General features: G+C 34.6%; 1 protein-coding gene across 1 annotated transcript in view; it reads right to left on the bottom strand.

Annotated features, from left to right (window-relative positions):
- Nucleotides 1–2,686: 2,686 nt before the first annotated feature.
- The window catches only part of NDUFS4 (NADH:ubiquinone oxidoreductase subunit S4), a 47,848-nt gene continuing 27,051 nt past the window's right edge, over nt 2,687–23,483 (bottom strand). The window contains exons 3-5 of the mRNA XM_068177172.1: nt 10,758–10,930; nt 7,158–7,231; nt 2,687–2,895 (exon numbers count right to left, since the gene is read on the bottom strand). Coding sequence (XP_068033273.1) covers nt 2,792–2,895; nt 7,158–7,231; nt 10,758–10,930 — 351 coding nt within the window. The 3' untranslated portion in view covers nt 2,687–2,791. The remainder of the gene's footprint in view (nt 2,896–7,157; nt 7,232–10,757; nt 10,931–23,483) is intronic.

The raw sequence follows: 23,483 nt of genomic DNA, 5'->3' as shown, positions 1-23,483 counted from the left end.
CAACGTAACTACCCAAGCCAAAGCATAAAATACTTCAGATCAGCCCATTCTTCGCAGAAGGCTTTCCAAAATAATGGAAGCTAAAACACTGGAAAGAAAACACCTCAACTCTAAAAGAGCTTGGTGAAAGAATGTAAATGTAACATCTGTGGTACATTATTCTGCAATACTGCAACTGTCTGGTAATTCTTTAATATTCTTTTGCTATTGCCATGTAAGGTGGCAAGACACATGACCTGCAAACAAATCCCACTTGGTAAAGAACATATTCAGTTTACTTGTGAGCTTTACACTTTTTCTTTACCCAATAATGATTTTGTTTTTTTCACAGGTTTCAAATATTCCTCCCATTAAAAGCTTATATTAGGTGGATGCAGCACAGCTAAATCTACCACAAAAATGAATTTGTAGTCTCATTCAATGTTGCAATTCTCCTTCAGATGAATTGCTAATCTTATTCATCATAAATGACCATTTATGGTAGTTTACTTGTTCTGCCTTTTGACATATTCAAGGTTCAGGAGCAATTTTACTTATCCCAACACATTGTGGAGTATATAGAAGCTGGAGTTCACCTATCAAACATTCACTTCTGAGGGCACTTAACTAAAGACAGCCAGATCATCTTGTACAATTTCAGCCTAGAGCTGTAATAATTTCATCAATTAATGAAAGAGTTACGAAGTTTAGTATCTAATAGAACTTATGATCTCTAAAATATATTCTTGCTGCAAATGATCCTTTCCAAGTTCATGCCCTCAGTACTACTTCTAAGGTTTGAAGACCACAGTGACCACAATCAATTCTATTCTCACTGTCACCATGGTCATTCTTAAACCATGCAATAGGATCAAAAAATCCAAGTCCTAGGAAAATGATCAAAGGAAAAGAAGATCAGGGCTCAAACACAACTTAAAGACTTCAAGGTGGCATTAATTAAACACAATCATAAACAAAGAAACAAACAAAAAGATTTCTTCCTTAGAAACAGAACGGGATTTATCAAATTCTCCTTTTAAGTATTTACATTATCTTTCTAGGAGAAACAAAGAAATAAGAAACTGTGCTTTATGTGAAACTGGTTATGAGAAGTATAAATTAACAGACAGTTATTTCATGAATTAGGTGTCCAAAGATAATGTTAGGTATCTAACACTAATCAGTCAATTGCATGGACCATGTCATTTCAAAAACCAAGCTCTGTCTATGCTGCATTAGATACCTGTGGATTTCTCATTTTGATAATCTGATAAAGCTTGAAGATTATTAAATACTGAACTTGCTGTTCTTTACTTGGAAAAAACAGAAGAAAAAAACTCCAATGAATGGCTTTTTTTTTACTGTCTTGTTAGTAAGATAAGCATATTAAGCTGAACTGGAATACAAAGAGATGCAGTAGATTCTGGCTAAGATTCCAGTTTGCTGCACTTTGGCGTTCCTGGAGGACTTCAGGCTCCACTGCAAAATGCAGCATTCAAAATTCAACAGAAGATTAATTGGAATAACAGTTTTTGTCTGTGATAGGAAAATAGCAACTTCATCCAGCTGGTTGATTATGATAAAACTGGGTCAGAACCAATGTGTTACATGAATGTTAGCCAGCATATAGGGAGCTGGTTAAAACTGAAACAAGGATATACACCATATAATAATAAAACCTGGGCAATACAAGACAGTTTTATGCCTTCTTTTTGTTAAAATCTAACACAGCACTCACACCATTACTTAGATCTATGTGGAAAGAGCTGTTTCAACTGTATATTTTGTGACAGCTGGGATAAAACTTTCAGTTGCATAGGAAAAAGGTGTACAACCCCCTCATTTGTAATACGTTTTACTGATCATGTGCCAATGCCATAACTTGTTAAGTTAAAGCACATAAAGCAACAGCCAATGATATATAAACAAAGATTTCAAATATAACATTATGCATTTTTAAAACTAAAAATTCAGTAACATTTAAGACAAATTGAGCTCAGAATATATACTTGCTGTTAAGGCTGAGATGCTATCGCCACATCTCCTGTTAAGCAACAGGAAACCTCAATTCAGATAAACATGTAACCAGCAATAAAATACCCAGAACTGTAATTATGCAATTAGTATATGCTGATACTGTGTGAGGCACTCAAGTATTCTGATTTCATTTGTGCATGTTTAACTGGCTTAGTTTCACTTTTCAAGAACATCACAGAGAAACAACTACAATCTTAATCTTTCAGACGAAACCTGCTTCATAAGCAAAACAAAACCCAGTGCTTTCTATTCCAGTCATGAATGCTTCTGGAATAATGACAGTATTAATTTCAGCAGAAAAGAGTTATATAATACAGATTTATACAGAAGAGTCTTGAGTTATATCTACCCTTTGCTCTTCAACTGCCAACACTGTCTTGTATAGAAGGAAAAAACCCAGCTTTTATTGAAAGACTTTGTCTATGCAAAGCTTACTGAACTTATTAAACATCAGAAGTTTAAACAGGATAGTAGATATAAAATTACCATCAAAGATCAATCATAACCTCTAAAGTTGCAGCTGATTTCAAACATTCCTTTTGATAGATTCCTAGTACAGCAAGTTTTTAGAAGTATGAACACTTCAAATCTCCTCTATTTATAGGGAAGTTTGTAACAGGTTCAATTGGAGACATGAAAACCATTTTAAATAGACATCACAAGATGCATCTGTAGTTTAAAGGTCAAATTTATTAGGAGATTAAGAGATGTATTATACATGGACTATAAATACAGCACAGCTGACTTTATTCACAGTCACACCCCCAGTGCCAACCTATTTTGTAGATACTCTTGTTCTTTTGTTCCAAGAAAAATTTGCACCATAAGACTTGGATTTAGGTTTTGGCATCTTCTTCTCTTCAACATCATAACTCCAGCCTAGAGGTTATGGGGTAATGGCAGGGTGAGACAAGAAACAAGAATTATATTCTCAGCATACAAAATATACAGCAAATCCAACTTAAAGGTTTTAACTTTAATATGTTTTTTCAATGTAGGCACCCACTAATTGTTCCTTTCTAGCTGGCAATGGAGAATAATGAAATGCCATAAATGTGGCAAATGACCATTCTGTGAGATGGGAATACCTGACCGTACTACAGACCTCCATGCAAAAAACTTGACAGTCATCAATGAAAAGCTCAACAGGGAAGACTGACTGTCCTGTAAGTTCATGGCTCCACAATTCCATAGCATAAAGAAGCACTAAGGAGCTCTGTACGTTGGCACAGGAAATGAAGAAGGTAAGAAAACACATGCCATAAAATAACATACAAAAGATCAATCTCAAAGGCTGGTAGACAATGGAGACCTTGGAAAGCTAGTAAGAAAGAAAAGTAGGAGGACCAAAAAAACCAAAAAGTAAAGAAAAAACTTCAACATTAGAAAGGACTTTAATACTTAACATTTTTTATAAGGACATAAAAAATTAGGAGTAAAAAGAAAAGGGAATGAAGTGATAGAAGACAAGTAAATTATGTGATAGTTAAGCAAGAGAAATGCTTAAAAATGTCAGAAAAGAGGAGGTGGAGACATTAGTGTTTATGTAAATCAAAATGCAAATTGATTGCAGCCTCCAGGTGCCTGGAAAGTTGCCAGGGCAGCACTCAGTACTCCAAAGTTTGGTCTCTTTAGCTGCAATATTTCACTCAAAGTTGAGATACTTCTGTTGAAGCCAGAAGTGGTTAAATATGCAGTTTTAAGTGATACTCATAAGACAGTACTTTTCTTCCTTAGTTTTAAAACTGAAAGTTGCAAGCCCTAAAATGCTTAACATCTGAATTTTTGTACTTAAGGTGCTCACAGCAAACAGTCAAGAAACAGCCACACATCAAAATATTCTCTAAGATACACAAGTTGTCATGTCACTGCATCAATTTTGCGTATTCACAAATGTCACACAAACATTTTCTTCATGTTTATTAGTCTCAACCAGTGTTAATTTCCATGTTAACTATTCTCTGTAAGAAACACTGAACAGAGATTTTAAAAACATATTCTTTCCATCTGTGAAAACACTGGCTTTTGCTTCCTGTTCTGATTAAAAAATATAAGCTTGAGTAAACAGCCAGAACTAGATCCAGAGACAGACTTCAGTATTGCAACATTCAGCATTGTAACACCTAACATTGAGACACTTGGCTGCTGGAATGGAATCTACAGCCCCAAGGTATTGCTTCATCTTTTTATACACCAGATGGAGAGGGGCCGAGTGCCTCTAAAAGAGATTTGCAACTGCCAGCACAATGACTTGCACTGCCACAGATAGCCAAAATGCATAAAGTCAGTTACATCTAACTAATGATTGCAAGAGGCCACCATACGTGATTAGGTTCCACACTTTGGAACAGACTCCTTCAGACCAGCACTTTGAGGTGTTCAGGACAGAGAGCAGAGGTCACTTTTATAAAAATACCAGAATGCTGGGGGAAGTTACTCTTGCCCAGAGCCCTGCCATACAAGCCATGTAGACAGAAAGCAGATTTCACCTTCTCTGGAAGAACACCCTCACCACCTGACTAAAGGTTACTGTGGAGTAGAAAAACTCTCCATTCTTGTTACTTAATCTGTATGTTTTTAAACAACTGCTTCAGTGATTCAGACAGGACAAAAAAAAATAGGTCAACAGTCATAACTTTTCATTTCTTCCAGTTAAAAATGTTACCTCCTTGCCTAGAACTCAGACCATCCTCAGCTGTAATAATTTGGACAGCAATGTCTCCTGTTACTGTATCCAGTGCTGCTACTCCGACATTAGAAAACACATCAGATGGGGCAGGCAGAAAGACATTTCCTTATCTCCTTAATTTCTTAGGTGAGAAAGAACTCTTAAGTTTACTAACTGTACCAAAATAACATGCAATATCTAGAATTTTCAGAAATTACATTCCAGGTTCTTAAGGAATTCTGTCATGGAAAATTTGTGTGGTACACACAGGAGGAACAGAGAGAGGTAGTTATTTGTGTTCCTAGACTTAGGTATGTCTCAATACTGTCTTTGTTGTGAAGCTAACTTCCAGTGTAAACATGTGCCTAAATTTCTAATGTCTTTTAAAAGGCAGAACTAAATAACGTAAAATTTGTATTTCTAGCTACACATGTTATTGAAGCTATTACTACAGAAAATATTATGCACATATCATATACATAAATAAAAAATGAAATTAAAAGTTAGGCAAGCCAGTATCTACAGAAAAGTTTGGTGCATCTCAATTATGGTAAAATTAAGAGTACAAGCTAAGTGAATACTGAACTACTAATATTAATACCAAGTCATAGCCTTAGTTTAGCTGTTTTCATGCACAATGGAGTAATTTCTAAGTCACTGAAGGCATAAACTTTCTACACTGAACAAATGCATTTTACTTGAGTCTGCATTTTGAAAAGACAAAATATAACATCTACAAAGAGATGACATAAGCAGGTCATTACATTAATTTTTTTCTCCTGTATGCTGAATTGTTCAAGAAATAACATGAACAATACAGAAGCATAAATGCCAAACTCTCCCAAAATTCATTTGTTCATAAAACAGCAAAATACACTAATAAAATTGCATAGATTGTCCAGTGCAAATGTGATCTTATTAATTTCTTAGATAATAGAACCTATTTTTCAATAAAATTAGTACTATTAAGCCAAAAAATTTTCCATTTAAAGAGAAACAGACAAATTAGATTCTAGCTTTTACTATTAAAAAGTGAAAATAAATTGAACATTAAATGGTTTAGTTTCTTAGATGTACATGTTAATGGACTTACCAGCTTTGTGGTGCACAATATCAACCATCTAACAACTTTGCATAATTTGGTCTGATCAAGGAACCTTACTATTTATCCCAGACTAAATATAGTTGAAAGCTGCACACCAGAGGGAAGACTTCTGAAGAACCTTACACTTCATGTGTATTATTCCTGGCTTTATATCATGTAATTAATCATCTTCACATCCATAGGGACTAAACATCAAGCTTAACTTTTTAAGGAAAATGGAGATGGTTTAAAAGAAGAAAAAAAGAAAAAGAAAAGAAAGCAGCAAAAAATTCATGCTAACATTTCAGAAAAAAGGACTGCTGAATATTCAAAAGGCTGATATTATGGGTACTGTTTGTGGTACCATCATTCTGCCAGGAAATACAAGCCTAACTAACCCAGTTTACAGATACATTCCCTCTGATATAACATAGGCTTAGTAATTATTAAATCATTATACTGGCTTTTGTACTGTCTTTTTCACAATTAAGAATCAAGTGTATGTGTTTAGACTCTAATGCTGGGCAGAGTTAGGCATAACATCCTAAATATACAGGTTCCTCATGGGGAGCAGTGAGGGGATGTGCTGATCTCCCCTCTGGTGACCAGTGACAGGACACAAAGAACAGAATTAAACTGCTTCTAGGGAAGTCCAAACTCAACAATAGGAAAAGCTTATTCACTGAGAGTGTGGCCATGGGAACAGGCACCCCAGGGAAGTGACCAGAACATCAAGCTTCTCAGAGCTCAGCATCAGGGTGATGCTTTTAGTCACATGGTTTGCTTTTAGGTAGTCATGTGAGGAGCAGTGAGTTGGATTTGATGATCCTCTTGGGTTTCTTTTACAATAAATCTACGCTGCAATATAGCCAAAAATGAAGTCCAACATGCTTACTTGATAGTCATTTAATTTTGGTTTTTTGATTATCAAACATTTACATGAACGCTGACAGTTTTCCTTAGTAAGAACTGAGATGCTCTTGTTAAGCCTTCAGGCAAAGATCACACCACATGCAGCTGGGACACCAAGCCTGGAATACATCTGAAGTATAAACTTTCCTTTTTAGACCTAAGCAAGGTCTGATTCAGCTCTCATGTAAAACAGAGACAGTTTCAAAAGAATTTTAACATTAATATTACATTCTATCAATAATATTAATGGCCGAAACACCTTTCTAGAGAGTGGAAAGTCTAAATTCAATGCCTTCAGCACCCCTGGAAATATCCCCACTTCCCATTTTCCTCCTCCCCATGTAGAACACTAGTCTACCAACTCTGCAGAACAGAGGGAAGATACTTTATCCTGTACTTATTCTGTTGTTAATACTTTGAGATCAAGATAGCCTATGGAAGGATTAACCTCTCATAGCTCATATATTCAATACGTACCATTTTTTTCAGCAAAAGCAATGGCATCTTCTTTAGTAGAGAAAGTAAGAACCATGTTGGATAAAGGATCAGCTCTGTAAGTAATCAGATGACAATTTTTAGGCATACTGGAAATAGAAAAAAAATTGTATCTGTATCTCAAATGTTAAATCAAATGCTGTATTATACAAGCTCACTGTAGTATGCCAACTCACAAACGATTCAACAGACTTCTAAAAATTATTTTCAGGGTCAACACTTACTTTCTGCAAAGTACTGTTTTACTCTTTCAGTGTGTTAGACTTCCCTCACAACTACTTGCAAAAATTAATTGGGTTGTTAGACACACATGTCTAACCACTTGCTGAGGTTATAGTAAGTGCTCTGCAAGACTCTTTAATTTAAATCTGTAAAATCCCTTTCTTTTTGTAAGATCAGGAGGTCTAAGGTAATTCTGAACATTTCAAGGAGACCAAGTGTCTGTAGAATAGCTAGGCAAAGAATAATCTCGGACAGAAAAGAACAGAATACTGAAGTGAGGAGAGAAGGAACTAACCAGAAACTGAAAAGTACATTAAAAAATACTGAGAGTTCTGCTTTGGCTGAGGTTCCATGACCCTCACAATTGATTCCTACACAGCAAGCAGATCACAGGCCACAACTGAAAATGAAGCTCCAAAATGCAAACTGCTAGCTAACTAATTACCTAGTGGTTAGTTTTAGATGACCAGCTATTCCTCAACCGCATGAATGAAATACCATGAAGGTTTTTGAAACAAATTAAATTCTTCGTAAAAACATAAAACTGCCTTATTTGTTGATATAAAAACTCAATTTAAGAACAATGACAAAGGATGAAAAAAAAAAAAGAGTTCTAACTCTTAAAGAAATTAGATGCTGGCTGTAGCAACACAAAGATAGATAAAACCTCCCTGTGACAACACTGCCTATGAGCCTGGGAGACAACTGGAAAGACAAGACCAAATTGCAACAAACTATTGAAGGAGCCGCCTCTCAACTGTTCTCTCTTTGAAGCTAGAAGGATAAATGAAGAGAAAAGACTGAAGATACACTGAACTCTCTACAATAAAGGGCAAAGCCTGTGACTGGAGAAGGGGGAGGGGAAAAGGGGGAATCTTGCTTCCAGCAAAGACAACAATGTAATTTTATCTGATGTACACATGGAAAAATGAGTTTACTATATATCCAATATATTCCCCAATAAAAAATCAGAAACAAACAAAGAAAAAATACACAACAAACAAACAAACAAACAAACAAACCCAGGATAAAGATAGAAATTACACTTTTGCAAGCCACTGTAATATGCTCTCTTAAAGATATTTAAAGATTTCTCTTCTAACAGCAGGTAAGTGAATTAAGAACTAAGAATTATTTGATGACATGACCAGTGGAGAATCAAGTGGCCCCAGTATACTGCAATATTGTGACAACTTCTACTTATCATTATTCTCTTCCATAACTGGGGTTGGAAAAGTCTTTTGAACACTGCTAAAAAGGATCAAAGAAGCTTCAGGTCTGAAGTGTGGTGAGGGACCAGTGCCTGTTCAGTACTGCAAATATAGCAAAAGCCTTCCAGGACAGAGGCAGTTGGAAAATGAGAATTGTGCAGAAATTATTAGTTCTGTTTAATGTGGAATCATCTTTCATTCAATCTAAATAGATTTCTGATTTATTTCCATAAATGAACTATCTGCATGAGAAATCTGGGTTTCAGGATGTCCAAAACAGGATGAAAAATACAGGATGTCCAGCATGACATCCCGATAGTGTCAGCAGTACCAGTGTTGCAGAATTTCCTATGCCTACCCCCAATTGTTCTATCAATTACTGAAAATTAGGATTCCACATTTGTTCTCCTATGAGATCTCATACAATCAGAACTTCGCACTTCCGTGTATTTCTTTGTTTACAGCTTTATATTACAAGGTGTACCCAAGAAATGTATTTAGGCATTTTTGTAATGAAACCTCCCAATTACCAAAAAAAAAAAAAAAAAAACCATGCCATGGGCCCATTTTACTTTGATCTGTAACTGGAAAATTTTCACTGAAAAAAAGCCGAAATAGTCAAGAAACAGCAAATGCAAAAAAACTCTAGCCCCAAATAAGACTGAAATATAGGAAAGAAATTACAGAAATATAGGAAAGACCTACAGGTCTTTCCAATATACTCAAGTATATTAAGTTCAGAGAAAAAAAGGGCTTTAATTTGTAGGCACTAGACAGCTCTTACCCACTAATCCCATTACATTATTCAAAAGTAAATGGAAAACTGTCTAAGAAATGTTCTTTGCAGAAATTAAATCTCAAGAAAAGAAACTCTTCTTAGGTATTTTTGGGTGCTGAATGGTAACACCAGAGTGTATACTAAAAGTTTTTACAAGAATGCCTTAAAAATTAATGGATACAAACTAATTTACAAAACCTTTCACCTACTAGCACTGACTCTCAACAGAGCACTTTTTATTTTATCCTACCTGGAGCTTGCTAACCCATGAGAAATTCCTTTCCCTACCCCAAAATAAAAACATATGTAAAGCTTTCTCAAATTTTTATGAGAAATCAATACAACAGGAAGACTTAATTTCAGAGTTACTTTGAAATAAATTTAATAGTTACTTTGAACTAAATTTCTGGATACATTTATGTTATATATATATATATATACATATATATATATATAAAAAAATAATTTCTGTGACTGGATTTAAAATGTTAGTACATCTCAAAAAATGCATCCTGAAATTATTTCACGCTTAAGGTTTTACACTTTTTTTCATAAAATTTTGTATTCTCTGATGATATGTGCTAATATGATTGTAGCCAGGTATTTTCAGTACACATTGTATTCTTTCTGAAGTTTGAAAAATAATCTCTAGTGGTTGAATTTAGTTTATGTCTAATAATTAGCTATTCTGAATATGCCTCAAAGAAGACAGCTCCAAATCAAAATTACAATATTGTCTTAGGAATTACTGGTATAGTTCTCAGAATCTACAGGAATTCTAACCACACTGTGAAATGTAGGTACTGAATTCATATGAGGAAAAAAAATTAGATGCATACAAGTTGTAATTACATCTCCATATTATAGTATATTAAGCTAAGACTAGTACCTCTCTGGATTTTTAGTGTATTTAAAAGATTTTAATGCTAATATTGACAATACTTGGGCTTCTTGTGGCTTTTTTTATTAGTTATGACACCTCATTTTAGGTCCTCAGGATAAAAAACAGTCTGGAAGTATTGTTTTTGTTTAAAAGATGCAACTGAGAGCTGAGAATGATTTACTACTTTATGTAACTAATGACCTTCTGGTCCTGATGCTGCCACACAGTAACACCACCACAGTGTAATCATTGAAATGTGTGGTTGTTAACATCTTTTTCGAACTCTTCCAGATGATGTCATGAGCTTTAAAAATCTGCTTTTAAACTTAAAAGATATAAATCATACCATAAACAAAGCCAACCACTTACTGTAGGTACTGTTATAATATAATCAGATTTACAGGTAGAAATGTTTAATATTTCAAATTTAATTACTAGTGAGAGCCAAATATAGAAGAAAAGTATTTTCAAATTCAGTAAGTACTCACGTAGATGCCCAGCCCATTAAAGGGTTCTCCCAGCGCTCCCTGTTATCAAATTCCATCTTCCATTTCTTTGTATTGTTAGCTCCTGACTGCATTGCATTACGTGCTGGAACAAAAATGTGAACTTTTCTGGTTTTGATGTGCTCATCTGGAACACCAGTTAAAGTAGTGATATCCTAAAAAAAACCCATAATGTGACTTGTTAAAATAGAGTTTATACGAGACTTGTAAAATAATACTACTTATACACATAATTTCATGCTTTATTTTTAAAGTTACAAAAGCTGAAAAAAAATTGGAAAAATACATTACAATTTCAGCTGAACACAAATGAAGGTGATACATGTTAGAGCTGCTATTATTCTGCTTCCCCTGGCTGAGTTAGGTTTTGCTTGGATCAGTTACCTAAACTTGCCCATCTCCCATCTACAAAACTAGAGCCAGAGGAGGGACAGGATATTCCCCCCATCCTTCTCTGTCCACAGCTGCAAAGTCAGGACTGCTTCAACTTGCACCAGCTAAAGCAAATGTAGAAAAGTGCAAACAGTTTCTTCCTTCAGGAAAATATTAGAGTGCTGACTGAAACATTGACAAATTCCAAAATATGAACAGGACTATTCACCAAAATATTTGCTAGCCAAGTATGTGCTGCAGTGTAAGTACTTTCCCTTGGACTTAACTCTGTATACTGTTAAGACACACCAACACCTATGGTGACTCAAGAAGCTATCCTTAGCATGAAGGAAGAGGCAGAAGGTATCTTTTCCACAATATGCTACTGATTATGCAGAGAAGGTGCTAGAATTTAGCTCTTATCTCTCTAGCCATTCAGCCTCATGATGTTTCAAGTTATGACTCAGCATTTGACAGTTATTCTGTTGATGTTCAAGATCAAGAGAGGGACATTTGATGCTGTTAACATTCTTCAGTATATTTGTGAAGGACAAAATGATTTAGGAGAGTCCAACCTTCAAAGAAATAAAATATTTGTAACATTGTATATAATCAACAGTAGGATACCCTCCTCTACTAGGGAGGGATAAGCCCTCAAAATAAACCTAACAAAGATAAATCCTTCAAACCAGCCTAAAAATATTAACTGACTTTAATAAAGCATAAGATAGGGAAAAACCTCACAAGAATTGCTGTGAAAAATTACCCTCAGCAACACCTGATATAATTAAAGTGAACATTTTTGCTAAAAACTAAACAGTAATTATGCAAAATTAACCTGTCAGTTCACCCTAGTAAAGACTGAAATCAAACATCAAATCAATCTCTAAGGAGGTTAAACTACTCCTGTTCCTTACATACTTAAAAGGCCAGCGGGAGCTCCTCAGTCTCCCTTCTCCCCTCCCCTCCCCTCCCTCCAATAACAAGTAATAGTAAACTGGTCAAAATCAGAAAACTGCAGCAAAACTTTGGGCATATTGAACTCATCTTGACAGTATTGCCATGACTTGAACGAAATGAGAACTTTAAATAGAACACTGTCATTTTACATAAATGTATGTACTAACTTTATGGGATTTTCCATTGTGGCAAACTTGAAACTTCCTGATGCAGTCACCAGACCATCCTTTGAAAAGTAGCAGTTCCCATTTCCAATTTTATTTTACAAAATTTGGAAGATCAGTTCCTTAAAACTGTGAAAGGGAAGAAGTTTAAAGCATTTGACTTGCAGGTACAATTAGGACAGCAGGGGCAACAAACAGGCACCCACACTAGCTTTTCAACTTCTGACATTTTTACCCAAACTACCACAAAAAACTGTTGAACTATCTTTACAATTCTGTTATAAATGCTTTCATTAGGACCAAGTCATGCTTATTTTTAATATGAGTGTAGCAGTGATATGAAAGAGAAGCAGTACCAGCTCCTGGAATATTGCAACACCTATGTAAAAATACCTTCTGCAAGACTGGCACTTCTCACTGCTGAAGCTTCAACTGCAGTTTAGGAAGGAATTTGCTTAAATTTTTCTGATTTGAATTGGCAAAGTGCTTTGTTTAACAAAAAGGAGTTTTCACATGCAGTAAAGTCTGGCAGGGATTCAATGTTTCAGCTTGCTTATTTATATGAATAGGTTGAAATATTAACCTTTATTTCTGTATTTAACAAACATGAAAAAATGTAGTAATAGTCACAAAAAATTTCTTTTTCTGCTCTTTAACAATATGGTATGTGCAAAAATGCTGGGGTAGTTATCATCAAATACTTTCAGAAATGTAAACTTTAAAATAGCTCAGAATTTTTTTTTTGCTATTATTACTCTCAGCAGCTTGTAAGTCCATTATGAATTTTATGCTTCAGATTTAGAAGTTTTTTAATTCTTCCAGAATAATCTGGAACTACTAAAATAAAGATACTACAGGATATAACATTATGGACATATTCTATTTTCTATTTTGAAGACTTAACACATGGAAATCATAAAAATGTTACACAGTGCACACAGAACACAATCTAAAAAGAGGGTTAAAATCAGTAAATGCTGTATCTATGAGATTACCATAGTAAAGAAATGCCTAGGCTTGTTTATCTGGATGAAAGTAAAACGAAAACCCTTCAAGCCATGTTTTTCGGGCACTCAGTTGGCTCTAAATCAAGGTTATTTCACTAATAATATCGGATTAATCCCATAAAAATCTCTTCAAACTGAAAATTAAAACCTGCCTGCTTTCCAAAATTGAAACATCTACATGGTGTTGCTAGCTTTCCATACTAACATTCATTATAGCTAGAGTTTCCATGCCTTCTAGCAATCATTTATTGATATCTTCCCCATTTTAAAAGCTGGCAATTGAACAGACAGTTGTTAGGACAATGAGTTTCTGGCTGCTGAAGCTCCAGTAGTCCTGACATAAAATCACTGATTTTTGCTTGCTGTAGACATGTAAGGTACTGTAGCATAGCTGAGCTGTTGCCAAAGATATGGAATAAAAAGGCTTGGCATCTATCACATACTTGACACCTAAAGAGCACAGAAGCTCTAAGATTCCTATTCCCTGTAGGCGCACTCTTAGTCTAGACAAACTGATTTCTCACAGTTTTAAAATGCATTACAACACTCTATTGTGATCATTTCATCCACACAGCTCCAGCTAGTGACAGAAGAACCTGTCCTTTAAGCGACATTTCAATGGGCTAAAGCTCCCGCTCCAAGATGCCATTAAAACAATATAATACTTGAAAAGAGCTATGCTGCATTGGGTTGAACTCTTTGCTGGGTCTTCAGTGCTTTGTTCTGAGTTTAAGTTCTCATTGAAACTACCTGTGAACCAACTTTCCAAAAACAAAGATATTTTTGACAGCTGGTTTCACATTAGTATCTTTTTTTAGTGTTCCTTAATTTTGCTATATTAGCAATTTAAGATACTAGTGAGGTGTTCAGCATTCAAAATCTTAAAGATAGTAGATGACAATATAAAAGACTTGAGAATTGAACTGTATAGGTTTACTAAAAATTAATAATCCTGTTTCACATTTTTAAAACAGGCTGCCACCTAAAAGGTATTCTGACATTCTGTTTTCTTTAATATATATGTTATTTGAATAGTAAACTCAGATTTTTAATTTTTTTTGTAACTCAAGAAAATTTTAATACTAATTTGGAGGCATTTTGTCTCTTTTTGTAATAAGCTCAAAGGGACAAAACCCCTTTTTTTAGAACACTGGAAATCACATAAAATTTCTTAAAAACATAAGGGTTTTTCTTTATTAGAACTTATATTACTTAAGAATGTTTTTCATGGTGGAAAGCCTGCTAAAGTTGTTCTGGAAAGGGTAGTAACAAATGAAATGTGCTCTGCAGCAATAAGAAAAACTGATTCACAGCGGCAGTGTCAATGAAAGCACTATTCAGCACGAAGATAACTTTTTAAGGAAACGAGAATTTCCTTCTTTTAAGTACTCCACTAATAGCAGAAATTCCAATGGGACAAGAAATGGAACTCTCTAATTAAAGGAGAGAGACAAAATGATTGAAAGTAGCTCTGAAAACAAATGGTTTTGAATAGATGGGTCAGGTGTACATAAAGGTGTTATGTTTCTTCTATGGCATTTCCTTCACCATGAAGACAGAAACTGTACATAACTACTATTAACTACCTACTGTTTAGCACTCCTCCTTTTTTTTCTTTTTTTTTTTTTTTTTAATAAAGGAAACAGGGAACAAGCAATGGGAAGTTGATGTCAAAACAGAGAAAAACCTCCCAGCAAGCTTCCAGCAACCACCCAGGATTTAGAGTCTTGCTAGCCGCTCTCCTTTCAATACCAGAATTTCACACATTTCAATGACCATTATGACTTCAAAGAATCAAATTTTCATCATTGTCCGTCATCTGCCGGTTGACTTGTATAAAGCAGTTCTTCTGCATGCATTCCAGACAAAGGGCTCCTTACTTTCGTGGCTATATATCAAGTTTAAAAGTTCTATTTGTGACAGTTGTGTCTGTGGTAAATTAGGGTAACACTGAAGAAGTGCAGCTGCTCCGCAGGAACCTCCTTTTTGGCATCATTTCACTTAAATAAAAACTGAATAATTAGCTTCTGCCTTTATTAAACCACAAAAATGCCACTGGCCTTAGCAATTACTTCCGGTTGCCCCACCTACTTAACCTCAATAGTTTTGCACTTGTTAGAAAGGAAAGTAGAAGTTTTCTGTACTTTATAAGAGTTTACAACAGCTTGCTCTCTTCCCCACCTCCAACATGTTTTACCAGACTAACTACGTAAAGTTTTGCTATAAATCCATGTTGCAATTCACTTTATTTAGAAGTTGTTATATCAAAGCACAGAACATCTTGCATAATACCCACAAAGTAGCTGCTTTGAAAAGTTTTTTATTTAATGTGCTCAGCTGCTTAACTGTAAGTCAGGATCAGAACATTTATGTTTCTACATTTCAATGCAATATTTTTGAAGGAAACGCAAGAGAACAGAATCTGCTATGTAAACTGCAAATGGAAAAATGGAGTAGAATTAACTAAACATGGGCAGACAACATTTATCTAACAGCTACAAACAAAACAAGGGGAAAAAGCATATTTGCCCTTAGGAAACTTTGTATCACACAAGATACAGTTTGCTTTCAGACTTCACAATCATTTTGCATTATCACAGTAAATGATGAACAACATGGAATTACTCATAACATATTCTCCCATGTAGCCATCCTGCAGAATGATTAATAAAGAAGCTGAAAAAAGAACTCAAAGAACTGTATTTTTAAAAAGAAAAGCAAACACTGTAAATAAGAAACAGAATTTGATAATAAAAAAGATTTCATGAAAGCTTCCATTTAAAGAAAATCTCTTTTCACAAACAGTTTTGTAAAAAACTAAAGAGAAACTCAAAATGCAGAAAAGTAGGTCTAACTGAAGCAGAAACTGTCACATTACTGGAATCAAGCTAAGTCCACTATAATACTTTTTAGATTGCTGACTGCCATTATGCAAAGGAAGTGTCAGCATCCAAAACAAGCACTGTAGCTTCAGCATTTCTATTCATCAGCTTGTATTTCACAGCTGAGGCAATACTATAGCAACCATGATGTCTGAGCATTCACTGCAGTTGCAAAAACTCCTTGAGAACTTCCCTGCTGTCCTGCTCCAATGGCTCACTAAACTTTCCCAATATTTTACATGCTTAATATTATTCTAGACTTGCTTGTATGAGATACTACAAATAAAATGGCATAACACATTCCAGACATCATTAAACCATAAAACTCTTTGAGTCTGTGATTTGAGAAAAACACTAGGAAAGAGCAAATGGAATAAAGACTGGAACATGACTTCACAAAAATAAGTAGAAAACATCCTTCTAATGCATCCCCAAATCTTCTAGTCACACCTCCTCCAAAAGTCACAGAAAATTGGTATTTATAAAAGTGATTACTGGCAAGTTATGGGAAAAGCTGCTGAGTAGTCTTTTGTTAGTTTAAACTACAACACTGAAAAGAAAAACAAAAATCTATGATTTGCACATCTCAATACCCTGACAAGACTCAAAACAGGGAGGCATTTTTCTTGACACACTTGCAAAAAATACCAACCATTTAGTCTGCATTCTGATAGACAAGTAAACAACATTTTACAAACTTAAAAATTAAACACTTGGAACACCTAAGTCCCTCTTTCAGCATAGACAGATTATTTCTTGTTCAGTATCACTTTTCTGCCAAGAAACAACTGCAAGACACAAAAATGTATTTTTTATTAATACTGTATTTTTTTCCTGTAACAGTATGTCTTAGCTGGTAGATGCTGTCTAGGTAAATAAAAAGATGTTAAAAAGAAAGGAAATCAAATAGCTGGGTTTACACTTTTGTATTAAGAAAATCATTATTAAATAGAGGTAAAGTGGGGGCAGTCAGGGGCAAAGAATACATTTCATAAAAACAGACTGATGTTGCTACAAGTACTCATAAGAGAATTCAGTGTAGATGCAATGTTCTTCAAACTGACAAAATGACAAACAGCATGATTATCTTGAACAAGATGGAAAAACGGCCGAATTACAGAAGATCTTGCAAATTACTTTTTATTCTAACCCAACAATATTTAGAGAAAGTATACTATCTAGAACTCACCCAAACCATATGTGAGCTAATCTTTTGCTTGCACACACAGACAAGTGGCTAGGTCTTTTTGTGAGGCCTTTTAAAAATACAGTTTTCTACAGTGCACAGATTTCAAGCACTCTACTAGAAAGTCACAATGCTCAGATTAAAAAACATGCAAGAAAATCAATTAGTAAAGAATAAAACTACAGCCACATTTTTAGATTTTTAGATGATGGACTTTCAAATCAAAGAAGAGGCAGTCTTTGTTTACCTGCATTTAGAAAATGAAAGTGGGTAACCAAACAATTGAAATAATCTGACTTGTCTTAGAATAATTTACATTATGGTAACACTTCCCTGCTGTACTACCATAAGCAACTGCTCTTACAGACACTATCACTTAGTGGAAAACAAGAGAACAGGCAGGAAAAGTTTTGAAAGAAAGCACAGAGAAGTACTAGAAGACAGACACTACCTAGGATAAAGAATTTTGTACCTATTCCCCCAGTTAGTTCAATTTTGTATATTCTATTAAATAAATAGCATATTGCAGTTTACTTGTAGTTCAGTGATGGCATGTTTTTGAAACATAATTTATTCACTCTGAAGTATTTATAATACAATCCTAGCATAAGTCACAATAAAGCAGATTGTCTCACAAAGTTAAACACAGTATTTCAATAGTATCTTGGTGAATTATTCATTATCGATGATTTACAGTCTATAAAATGCAATTTTCATCATGGACACCAAGAGCCTTAACAAGCAGTTCGGGATGAGGTCCTCGTATCTGAGGTGAAAGCCAAAATTCAGGCTACTCTTGTGCACTGGAAATAATTTCTGTATTTTCTGTGTGTTTCTGATGCCATTTTAATAAAGTACTAACTTTAATAAAGTACTAAAAAGTTAAGTATATTTACAAAATAAACCATAAGCATATGACTTAAATGAATATTTTAAGGTTACTGTTCTTCAGGAATAAGAAAATTAAAAATTATGATCTACTTTATGCCCATCTGAAAACCTTACAAAGCTTCCTTTGAAGTACCAATTAAGAAAATTTCCAAATAAGGCCTCAGAAGAGTTCCCAAATTCAGGTACCACTTGTTGCATAATCTTCAGCTTGCAGAAAGGCTTTCAACTGATGTTAAATATGTGGTTCTTTCTCAAAGCTCCCTTATCCATTGAAGCTACAAAAGACCCAAGGGAGCAAAACATTCAGAGCCTGTAGGGAACTAGGAAACTACTTAACACACAAATAGTGGAATAGCTACTGTGAAGCAGGAACACCTTGGTCAATTCCTAACCTAACCTGGACAGCAAATATTCTAAGGTCTCAGTTGCTGAGTACCCATTTGGATGTACAGCAACATCTTAGGAACTGGTAACTCTGGTAAGATATTTTTATGATGAAATCATAAGAAAGATTGTAACTACAGTGTATGAAACATTAATTGTGAATTCAGTTTTAACTAACCAACAATGTCCTAGGGGTGGAAGCTAGAGTGAAGAATACTAAAATTTAAATCTCATTATCGTGCATTTGCTAGTGTTCTTTTCCTTTCACCTCAAAACTACCAATTAATTAATTCCCTACTGAATGGTAGGTATGGAGCAGCATTTAACTTTAAGCCTTAAAAATAAGCAAACTACTTAGGCTTCTGTTTATTAAGATAAAGGTACTCATCAAAGATGAGGGTTAAAAAAAGGCAAAAAGTAGTTTTTAAAGTTTAGCTTGACAGTTCTATCACACTACTTTATCATCTGCTGCTAAGAAGAGTATCAAGAAATTCAGCCAATGCCTGCCTTAATTGTGATGCACGTTCTCTATTCTTCACATCTCCTTTATAGAGAAAATTATTTCTGTAATAGATCTTTGCCCATGCAGTTATAAGTGGTGTGAGACATAAGAGAGAAAAACAAGCAAATCCCCAATCAAGAAATGCAAATTTAGAGCAAAATCCCTGTTAGTGCATGCTTTTTAGAAAAAGAAAAGTTGCACTTCAGAAACTACAAGGAAATCAGACCTGTTAAAAGCTGTCCCTTACCCTAATGCAGGATGTAATGCTTCTGTGTAATATGCATGCACTTTAGAAGTTGAAAGGAAGTGCTAAATAGTGTACATAATTTCCATACACAGCAGGTAGTGAAGCAAGAAAAGAACTGACACAGTTACCCTCATTAAAGAGATGCACAATAGAGAACTGCTATGCAGTGTTAGCATATTAAAGGTCTATGCATCAGGGATGTTGCGGCTATTAACAGCTTAAATGTTCACTGCATTTTGTTAATTAGTGCATATAGCTTTTAAACCTTAACTGTCTTTTAGAAGGTTCTCTTCTAACAGTAGCACACTCATTACTTCCTGGTGGGGACAGAAAGAGTTGATGGGGCTTCAACTGTTTCAATGTTATCAATAAAATACACCTTAATACAATTGGACAAAATAGGTTTCTTTACATTTATCTATATAGCTAGTTAAAATCGATGGTTTCAAAAATCTCTCTCTAAAAAAGCTGAACATATTAGTATTACTTCACAACTGGTTTTAGCTAGTTACCTTTAGAAGTCCATTCCTGCAATTAGTGCTTTGGCCTTCATATGCTTGGCCTTTACTTACAGGACAGAAATCATGGTCTTATACTTTCTAATAAAGTAGAGAGAAATCCATCATCAAATAAAATCAACTTGATACACTAATGTTTCCTCCCACTTTTGTATTGCTGTGGGGGAAGAAAATCAAAGGAGAACACAATGTAAAACTGTGTTTATTTAGTGGTGATAAAAGTAAGAATTTGTATCGGAACCAGACATTAGAGAGAAGATATTCAACTTCTGACTCAACAGATGCAGAATGAGTTGACGCAAGAATGCGTTCAAATAGAGTCAAAAACAAAACAACAAAATGTGGTCCTAAGAAAAAATACAAACCAAAAGAATAAAAAATAAAATATTAGTGCAAGCTACAATACTTATCTTAAACCTGCTTCTGCCTGGTTAATATGATACTCAGTAGGAACTTCAAATACATGATTTATACAGATTATGTTTGCCTATGTAGGAGAACAGTTACTTATTTTCATATGTGAATTTATTTGCACATCCAGAAAATGAACTGGTAAGTAAAATCAACAACTTCTGCAGAAATTTTAATCTAAATTACTATCAATCATAATTTTTCAGAAATATCTGGAACACAATTAAAACATTTTTTAAAAATACTTACTGCCTTTGGTATGTCTTACCAGCATTTTGTAGAAAATCCTTATAGCTCAGCTTCTTATTACCTGTTAACCAAGTTTTCAGGATAACAAGTAATAGGATAAAAGTTATTTTCCCATCAGCAAAGACTTTCTCTTGTTTTAAACTTAGAGTGAGTAGAACTGAGAATGCCAAAAAAGATATGTAAGAGACTAAGCAATTTCCCTACAGTGCATGTTTCACAGCACAAGAACTAAATGACATACTAAAATGCTGGTTTGGAACATCAGACGCTCTCTCCATGGTCCATGTCTCCACCTAATACAGGTTAACTTTGCCAGTTTGAGAAAAGAGACATGAAAGTACTTAAAGATACCTCATAAACATGCCATCAAGAATTTGAAAAACATCTGATTCCATCTTTGATGATATGAGTAGAGTCAGAAAGCACTGAAGAAACCCCAGGCTCTCTTGCACCATGACCAAGATGTTCAAGGATTCCCATGAAATTACCAGGCTTTCCAGACAAAGAAAGCTTTTCCCTTCTGACTTGATAAAATGATTCAGCTAGAACTCCATGACTAGAAGCAGCTTTCATGTCTGTACAAGGAATTTAGGATTTGTGGTTTTCTAACCTTTCTTAGACTAGGATTTGTGGTTTAAGTATATAACTTAGTACTACAGAAATGCAGAAAGACCCATTTGAATGCACAGAAAAACTAGCAATGTACAGGACGTTTATTCACTATTCCTGACAACACAAAAAGAATTCATGCCATCTATGAAATATACAGTATTTCATAACATGGGATACTAACTTGGGTGTTTTAGAAAAGGTTCAGATAATGGAACTGTTTTAGGAGAACACAGACATACCCTCCTTTAAAAAGAAAAACTGTGGAACAAAACAGCTCCAAAAACTGAAGTTACTTCTTACTCCTGTTGATTACTTGGTTGTAGCAATGACTAACTTTTATTCTTTCTAGCAGATTAGAAACATGGTTTGGATATTTACACTTCCAAAACCAAGTAGGTGTTTAGATGTTGAATAACCCTTTGGAATCCAAGCTAAACACAACACAATGATGTCCCTTTAATTTGCTCTGAGCAGCCATCACAGCAAACTCTTCAAAAGCATTTTTCTTTCACAGAAAATTAAATACTATGTAATGAAAAGAAAAAATAAAAAACAACCTACATACTTTTCAAAAAAACATACTTTGACCAAGTGTTCTAGATTGGAGCCTTGAAATTTTTGCACAGTATGCTGTATGAAGGAAGCCCAGACAAAACAGACACTCAGAAGGGTTGTGTAACCTCAGTTGCAAACACTCCTCCTTCCAACAACCAACAGAGAGAGCACTACTATGTACCAAAAGAAAAGACCCTCAGACCAAAGAAATACAATTCTTTTACCCCAGCCTAAACCCAAAATAAACCTACATAGGGATGATACTGAAATTGCCCTCATGGATACAAGGATCCTATCACTTTATACAGGGTTCTGAACTACCTGTAAAATGTAGTTTTCTAAAATAACACCAGAAGTATCTTCAACTGAATTTTAGTAATATAGCAATATTTATTGCTCTTAGAAGACAAAGGTGATGGCAATTTCTACTTGGACTGTTAGAGTTCTAGAAAGCTTCTTTATCACGGGAAGTATCACTTGCTGCCTACAGATATTCTTACAGAAAGCACTTTATCATGCTTCATCAAGGGTTTCCTAAACCACTGCAAGCTCCATCGGACTACAGCTGCTTACAAAAACAAGTTGTAGCAACTAATACAGACTGAATTGAGCTAGGATATTCCAACTGAGAAGGAATTTAATTGCCAAAGAGCAAAATATAGTAAATATGCAGTATTGGATGTATGTAGGTAATTAGACAAACTGGTAACTACACCTGAGCTTGTACTGTTATTAAGCCCAAATGCAACTACCAACCATAACCATAAAGAAGAGTATGTTTAATTATTTCAATTAGAAACAAACAAAAAAATAATGTTTAGAAACAAATATATACTCTGGCAGACCAGAATGGTGTACATGAAGTAAGAAAGGTAAACACCATCTCCAGATATTACATTTCACTTAATCTGCTTCTTTAAGTTAAACAAGGTTTTTTCCTCCCCAAAGTAGTATTTCTTAGTCTTCACTGGGTGAGTGAAGAGCAGGAAATGGGGGAGTGTGGGAAGGGTATAACAGAGAAATAGAAAAAAACCTTTTTAATCTAGCAAAGAAAGTACTTCTCCAAATCACAGGTTTCATATGCAAAGCCCCTCTGTGCAAAACTAGAAACTGTTTCTCAAAACATATTTGCAAAGTAAAGGACAGAAAAAAAATCTTTATTAGCTTAATTTTACGTAACAGCTTTATTTTTTAAAATTCATTTTCCACTATTCTAAAGCAAAATGCAAGCTGCTGATCTAATTTAGAGAAAAAAAAAATAAACAGAAGGAAGACCAGCCACAAGAGGAAAATGTGAGGCTAGGGGAAGGGAATGAGTAAGTCTAAACCACCAAAGAAATTACCATCCTGGTCCTGTGTATGCTTTGAATATGACAAGTCCTTATCAGAGCTATACAAATGAAGTACAGAAAAACTTGTTAGATTCCTCATCTGCAGAGCAACACTGTCCTGAATTGAATCCTTTATGGTAGCCACTTGAATAAATACTGCAGCTAGAGTGGATTAAATGAAAGATTATTGCAAATTCTTTTATCCTATTAAGGTAATTTAGGAACAGCTTCAACTCAACCTTAAGGTATTAACCCACAATGGGTTAACAGCATTTTGAAAACCAAAACATAGAACATCCACTATATTCTTATTGTTTAACACAGTGGTAATGCTTGGAGAATTCTTGGCTGAAATAGTAGTTTCAATAAAAGAAAATCTAGTAAGCCTGTCCTTAATAAATGCATACTTTGCCAAGTGTTTCTCTTCACTGAGTTGC

The sequence above is a fragment of the Anomalospiza imberbis genome, chromosome Z, assembly GCF_031753505.1.
Source record: "Anomalospiza imberbis isolate Cuckoo-Finch-1a 21T00152 chromosome Z, ASM3175350v1, whole genome shotgun sequence".
Lineage (NCBI taxonomy): Eukaryota > Metazoa > Chordata > Aves > Passeriformes > Viduidae > Anomalospiza > Anomalospiza imberbis.
This window is presented reverse-complemented; position numbering and strand designations above follow the sequence as displayed.